The following is a 7,720-nucleotide window of genomic DNA, read 5'->3' as shown; positions in this document are numbered from 1 at the left end:
GCGAGGCACGATTAGGGCAGGTTTAATAATTTAGCACCAGTAGGCTCTCTGATGCTAAACAGCTTAGCACTCATTTTCAAAACATTTTGCACCCCTGCATTGCAAGGTGTGTAGTGTTCTCCTATTGCTAAAGGACCATGCAGTTCAGTAATGTGCAATTCGATTAGAGCACTGAGCTGTGTGTAGTGTTCTCTTATTGCTAAATGACAACAAGGTTCAATAATGTGCAATTCGATTAGAGCACTGAGCTCATACAAGGTGTGTAGTGTTCTCCTATTGCTACAGGACAATGTTTAATAATGTGCAATTCGATTAGAGCACTGACCTCATACAAGGTGTGTAGTGTTCTATTGCTACAGGACAATGTTTCGATTAGAGCACTGACCTCATACAAGGTGTGTAGTGTTCTCCTATTGCTACAGGACAATGCTGTTTAATAATGTGCAATTCGATTAGAGCACTGACCTCATACAAGGTGTGTAGTGTTCTCCTATTGCTACAGGACAATGCTGTTTAATAATGTGCAATTCGATTAGAGCACTGAGCTCATACAAGGTGTGTAGTGTTCTCCTATTGCTACAGGACAATGCTGTTTAATAATGTGCAATTCGATTACAGCACTGACCTCATACAAGGTGTGTAGTGTTCTCCTATTGCTACAAGACAATGCTGTTTAATAATGTTCAATTCGATTAGAGCACTGAACTCATACAAGGGGCTGGATTGCAGCAGCAGTTTTGTGTCTGACTGCAATTGGGCTCTCTGCTGTGATTGAGCACCCCTGTATTTTCACTTGAAACCAATCGTATGCTTTTTGAACACCTTAGAGATTAAGCAGCTTCAAACCCCAGTGTCTTGTTTCTAAATGTCCCCTTACCCTTCTCTGGTGTTTGCAATCATTCTGTGTGCTTTACCAGCACCTTGAGTTGTGTGTTGCCATCTAAAGAACAGGAAACTTGATACAATGTGGCTGACTCCTAGGTGGCGCTGGCTCTTACTCCTATAACCACTTATAGATGGGAATTCTGCCTAAAGTGACATACAAAAATTAAATATTTACTGTAGGAGTTATTTCAGCTTTACTGCAATTACCACAGGGGGCAAGATTAAAGGCATTTTTATAATTTTAACATATGTAAAAGGAGTATTTTATCTTATCTTTCACTATACTATCAATTGTTTTGTAAGTTATATACTTGTTATTTTTATCTGTAAATTGCTTAGAGGCGGTTTATCGCAAAAGGCACTACAGAAATCAGGATTGATTGATTATATATTTGCAGAAATTAGCCTATCGCCACTTATTTTTTCATGTGTATTGAATCCTATAAAGGCACATTAAGGTAATTTTTCCAACGTGAGCTCCATCTTAAACAATACCATCTTTTTTTATCACATCTCACAATGCTGAACAACATTGTGACGATGGCACTCACATTAACAGATGGATGCAAAGTAGGAACAATTATCTTAAAATGAGGTAAAGGGTTAGATACACATGAAATAACACACCTGTCCGTTGACAAGTTTCTGCAAATACCCCCTGTGGCAGTTCCATGAAAGGTGAAACAACTTCCAGAAGAAATATTCCACTTTTGGCCGTCACTTGTAGGTACAATTCCCCTCTTATGGACCCTGTCCCCTGGCACTCCTTGCTAGACAGTCAACCTTGAGGTTTCCCGACACCGGTAGAAAACAGACTCAAAAACACACGCAGGTTTATAAAAAATACATTTAAAGCATGTCAGCGATGTCAAATCAGTAGCATTTACAGAACAGCACAAGGAGAACAAAAAAGAAAACATCTTCAATAAATATTTTACAAAAATAAAAGAGTGACATTTATATTCCCTTTTCCAGGTCAGTCTGTGGAATCCAGTGGACAAGCTTGTTCACAACCTTAAATCAAGTTAAAAACAACCAGAGGAGTAATAAAAAAACAACACAGCTAACACAAACATAAAAATACTGCTCATAAACAGCTGCTCCCTCAGCTACCCACAGGAAGAGCTTCTGTTTAGACTCCTCCCCTTGTAAGAACTATAGAGCTAAACGGCACAGGTCCATGCTATCAATTCCAGACCGTTTCCCAGTTGTCCAACTTTATATAGGCTGCTAATGTGCAGTTTTGAAAGAAACATGTTTTCAAAAAAGGTGCTAGAACACATTATATATTAAACCACTACTCTTGGTTAAAGTAATCTCAGTTTGCACAAGCCATGTTTTCAGTTACTGTTGCACTTCCTTGCTCATTTGGGAGGGTGAAATTGTCCCCGCCCCTTCAATGGCTTCATTCCTGTAATTAACCAATCAGCTGCTTCCCTTTGTTGACTGACATGCTTCCAGCCAGTAACATGATCCAGAAGACCCTGGTAAGTGAAGGGACCCAGGAAGCGTAACAGACTTAGCTGAAAGTAAGGCATGCAGACAGCCAAATTCTGTTATCTGGCATGGTACTAGACACAATATTATATATGTGCTTTTTTTGTTTGCATAAGGCAAAGGTTTAAACTGTAAACAGAAATACAATCTTAAAACTTAACAGAAAATCTACTGTTTTATGAGGATCATGCAATGATTGATTCAATTGTAAAATGCTGTAATTGAAACTGTCCATGTGGAAATCCATGGATGATAATGTATTTTAATATAATTAAACATAGATGTATGTAAAGCACTGTGGCTGCTATAGCATTTCAGTACTGTGCACAGTGTATGAAAGTGCAGGACAGGTTGGATTTTAGCTACAAACCTGACATTCTCTGCTCTTTTCTATAATCCAAATTCCTACAGTAAATACAGAAGTGACTTAGATTCTACTTGGAGGAGAAGCCCAAACAGAATTAGCGACAAGCCAAACACAAACACGTCAGTGCTTTCACAGATCACAGCAGTAACAGCTGGGTCCAATACGAGCCACACTGGACCCCATCACATTCTCTACAAGCCTACCTGCTTCTGGGCTTCCTCAATAAACATACAAAACACTCAAAAGGGTAGGATGTGTCACAATACTGAGAGACACTTGGGGGTCAAACTGATCAAGCTTCACACCCTCCTTGTTTTTAAAGCATTTTACAGCACCAGGACCCCGGATTGCATCAACTACCTATCCATGGTTATTCCGGGATAACCCAAAATTGCGATTTACAGTGCTGTAAAATACTCTATGAAACCTGCCTTATCAGGGTATTGGCGTGATCAAACCAACACCTACGTTTCTTTTAGTATAACTACACTCTTAACAAACATCAAACAGAAATATGTTTAAAAATACAAAACTTGAACCAAGCCTAATTTTGAAACATGCTGAATAAATCTCTGTATATCTACATATCTCTGTGTGTGTGCGCGTGCGTGTATGTCTATGTGTATGTGTGTGTATATATATATGTATGTATATATAAAAATCTGATGAATTATTTTTTATTATACTACCTGAATGAGCTTCTATGAACACTCTGTTGTGACAAACAGGAATTTGGACCGGCTATACAGGAGTTGAAAAAATAAAATAAAACAGAATGATCTGCCATTTCCAGCAGGCTTGTGTGTAATCGGGCATTCAGTGCTTGGTTTGTGTTTCTTTAAAGCATGGTGTTACTGAAAGGTTCAGTGTCACAGTTTATGTTTCCTCTCTCAGGCATGTGAAAGTTGTCAGCTTCGTTCTCTCTACATTCACTTTGTATCACTTTCTATTTCTGTCATCATTTCCTGATTATAAAGTTTAAAGACCACCCTGAGTGGCTTCTATAGAGCTCTCAAACATGTCTTCTCTCTACAGCGTAACCATTAACCTGCCCCCCCTGCAACACTCAAGCCCCAATTGGATGTAAGAAATACTACACATGTTCCATTGGAGGCTGTGTGTTGCAGGGGGACGGGTTAATGGTTACACTCTGGTGTACCAGCTGGAAGTCAGACATGATTCTAAGAGCTCTATTGAGGCCACAGGGCTGCTTTAAACTTGAAATGCCACCAGGATGTGCTGACTGACACAGAAAATGGATCTAAAACAGCACGAATATATTAAGTTATTAAGTTTTAAGTATCACCATCTCTTTCAAACTATGATGCGAAACTCTTTGATCAATTGTGTAACAAACTCCCAACCCCATACAAAACTGTTTTCCTGAGAACATTGACTTGCTGAATATTCCATAGCCTTGTTCAGTTTTACAACTGTTAAAAATGTCTAAGAAAAAAAAAAGACAATGACGTAAGCAGCTTTACAACTGTTAAAAATGTTTTTTTGTTTTTTTTTTACTGTCCCTTTACCTTATTGTGATGTTTGCAATCATCGGGAGTGGTTCTTTTTGCAGTTACCACGTTGTGTTTAAACTCTGTGTTAATGTGCATTGAATCCAAGTTCAGGAGCTGCTCTTCAGTCCTAGTTGCTTGCCACAGACATATGCAACATGGGCTAGATCAGTCAGTGTCTTTATAGAAGAGCCAGCGCCATCCAGTGATCTACCACTTCGGCTCCTTTTGTTTTGCTGGCAATACAGTGGCTGTGCACTAGATGGCGCTGGTGCTTACTAAAATAAGAGAAACTACATTATGTCTACAGCAGGCAGGCAACTAGAACTAAAGAGCAGCCCCTGAACTCATGGTCAAAGCACCCAAACATAAAAATATATACTTGTAACAAGAGCCACTCAGTCCTAAATCTGAAGGTACCGGAACGTCACTGAAATAACGATTTCCTTAAACAAGAATTATTATATGAATTCACATTCTACTTGTATGCTGAACGTCTCATTTTCTACACAGTCATAGTCGATGCACTGTCTGTGGCCGTCATCTTCGTAGGCATTTTTAGCCTTCTCAAGTTCATAATAGAAGTTCCTAATGCTCTTTTCATTGCATCCAGAAGACTGACTGACTGAATCAGGCAGTTGTGTGGGAGAGCGGAGTCATGTCACTTAGCTTGCCTGTTATGCAAGTTCTGACTCGACTGCACCACTGTTCAGTGCAAACAAAAAGGGGCAGTAAAATAAACTAAGACTAAGGCATGTGAAGTAGCGTACTCCTGATATAAATAATACCAGGGGACGCAAACTAAGCTAGCAAAACATACAGCAGAGGGTTACTGGGTTTCTACAGTAAAACCTGCATTAACAGAGCCTTCGTAAATCCCTTGCATCGAATCTGCTCTGTGGTGTACTAGCTGGTTAAGAGCAGAACTTAGTTCAGGTTTTACTGTATGGAAATATTATCTGGGATCGGCAGCTATAATGTGGTCAATCTCTCCCATAGATATTCCTGAGCCCCTGTAATTCGTCTTGCATTAATTAAATTATCAACTATATACAGCTTAGCTGCTCTTCCCCCAATGTTCAATAAAATGGAAAATTATATATATATTACAAGAAAAAAAAAAAGTTATTATTACTACTACTATTTTCCCTTGGCACGCTCAGAGGGGTGGTTCACAGTTCTGCTGCTTCTCTCCTCAGTGCTTTCTGATGCCCCTCCCCTTTTCTCTTGCTGCTCCTGAGCCATGTCTCGCTGGTGCCCTCATGTGGCGTGCCAGGGGATCAGCACTCCAGTGGCACCAGGAAGGATTTGCGACAGTCCACTGCCTTGGTGCTGGGGGGCTGGACTCTGTTCTTGCGCAGTTCCTCCTTCCCCAGTGAGCCACACAGACGGCTGTAGGCAGTCTTGTACTTCTTATCGAAAGCAACTGTCAGGGAGGAAAAATAAGCAGTTCGGCCCATCAACGCTCGTCCCTTCTGAGCCACCGTATACACTTACTAAGAGGATCCATTTTATAGGACAGAATGTGTCAGATCCTGCTACTTCACTTGCTGGGCTATTCCATGCATTTATAACTCTGGATAAAGAAGTGCTTCCTGCCTTCTGTTCTAAACTATCCTCAGCTTCCATTATGCCTTCTCCTTCACTCTAATTCTGAAGAAGTGACTGAGATTTGGGAAGGTCAATGAATCCCCCTTTTTTTAGATATATGTCTGTGATGCACTCACACCTACATACTTCTAACCTGTGCAGTATAATGCCCTGACCATGCTTCCCGACCAGTGGATACACGGCTTTCTAAATGGATGTAAAAATAAAAAAAAACCTTACCGACATTGTCTTTGCCCATTGCAGCCAGGGTTAGGAAGAGAATCTCTCGATATAGACTCCTACACAGAGGAGAAAAGATGATCAGCAGCATATTAATAACAATATGAACAGAACACTAGTGTAATGCATCTCCTCCCAGCAGCTGATGAGTTCATAATACTGGCATCAGTATAAGACCCGTGCTGACCTCTCTGCTACAGAGCTTGCTGTCCAGTTGAATGGTGACACATTGGTCTCTGAAGTGTACGGTTTGCGGTTCGCGTCCAGCCCTCGCTTCTCCATTCACTTCAATGGGCTGAGATGCCAGCTCATTACATTACTAGAACTAACCTAAGGGTAAGGGTATCCAATCACTGGCTAGGAGGGTCATTCCACAGCAGGGTTAACAGGTCAACTGGAATAGTTAACTACGTTAGTGTGTGGATGGAGGGCTAATTGTTTACATTAAACAATTTATTATTATTATTATTTGTTTATTTAGCAGACGCCTTTATCCAAGGCGACTTACAGAGACTAGGGTGTGTGAACTATGCAGAGTCACTTACAATTACATCTCACCCGAAAGACGGAGCACAAGGAGGTTAAGTGACTTGCTCAGGGTCACACAATGAGTCAGTGGCTGAGCTGGGATTTGAACCAGGGGCCTTCTGGTTATAAGCCCCTTTCTTTAACCACTGGACCACACAGCCTCCTTGTATAGAACAGGTTTGGAACAAAGGCCAGCCCTGGGGTGCGTTCAATAGACAGAGTGCCCCAGAGCGTTACATGGCTTTTCCTGTTGAACGACGCGCATGCCATCAGCGCTTCCTAACAGTAGCGAGTCAAGCTCAGAGCTGCCTCGCTGGAGGTTCAAAATGGTCGAACTGCATTATTAGTGGGGTGGCTGCAAATTGATTTTTTTCAAATATGGATTTTTATGACCAACACATGTGTAATCAGAAATATTTTTTTTTTTAAGTGAAGATTGTATTAGAATAGGAAACATGCACTATTTATAACTTGACAAATATGAGTCACGCATCAAGATGCTAAACCAAAACAAGTGTCAGCAACTTTACAAAAATACAGTAATTACATTAAAAAATATATAAATACATTGCAAAACTGGCTTAAAGCAACTGTTTTAATACACAGTGATATATTGCTGTTAATGGAAACTGCTCGCTCCTAACAGACCGCTCAATAACTGCTAACATGTGTTACAAAGCACCATGAGAGAACGCTCTGCTTATTTGAACGCAGCCCTGATCAGTTATATCAGATTGAATGGTTTGTAAACATGACGTGCGGCAAGGAAAGGGTTATTTTTTTATCGGACAACTTAGAATCCAGCAGTGTACTAAACATTAAGACAGTAACTGAAATGCACTGTCTCTACACAGCAGAAACTCACACAGCCTTAATACTGGAAGCCAGCCCTGTATTCGGTATTAGAGTATGTAACGAGGTTCCGAGGTTACACGTCACTCCGTGTTGCTACAACCGTTTAAATAACTTATCTGTCATTTTTTCATTAACATCCCGACAACTGTTTACACTTATAACTTTAAAGTCTGTTCACAATAGCAGGCAAGAAATGGAAGGCATTTTTAGACACTACTGATATTTTTATAGGCCGCCCCTGTATTCA

The 7,720-nt window shown here is 40.4% G+C and overlaps 1 protein-coding gene across 2 annotated transcripts in view; it reads right to left on the bottom strand.

The window, feature by feature from the left end:
- Positions 1-1,714: 1,714 nt before the first annotated feature.
- Positions 1,715-7,720, bottom strand: part of LOC117970220 (DENN domain-containing protein 4B-like) — a 55,321-nt gene continuing 49,315 nt past the window's right edge. For both annotated transcript variants that reach the window (XM_059006439.1, XM_059006438.1), the window contains exons 28-29: positions 6,091-6,149; positions 1,715-5,686 (exon numbers count right to left, since the gene is read on the bottom strand). In XM_059006439.1, the coding sequence (XP_058862422.1) occupies positions 5,541-5,686; positions 6,091-6,149 (205 nt within the window). In that variant the 3' untranslated portion in view covers positions 1,715-5,540. The remainder of the gene's footprint in view (positions 5,687-6,090; positions 6,150-7,720) is intronic.

The sequence above is a fragment of the Acipenser ruthenus genome, chromosome 32, assembly GCF_902713425.1.
Source record: "Acipenser ruthenus chromosome 32, fAciRut3.2 maternal haplotype, whole genome shotgun sequence".
In the NCBI taxonomy this organism is placed as follows: domain Eukaryota; kingdom Metazoa; phylum Chordata; class Actinopteri; order Acipenseriformes; family Acipenseridae; genus Acipenser; species Acipenser ruthenus.
The sequence above is the reverse complement of the archived record's forward strand: the minus strand, read 5'-3'. Positions and strand labels throughout refer to the sequence as shown.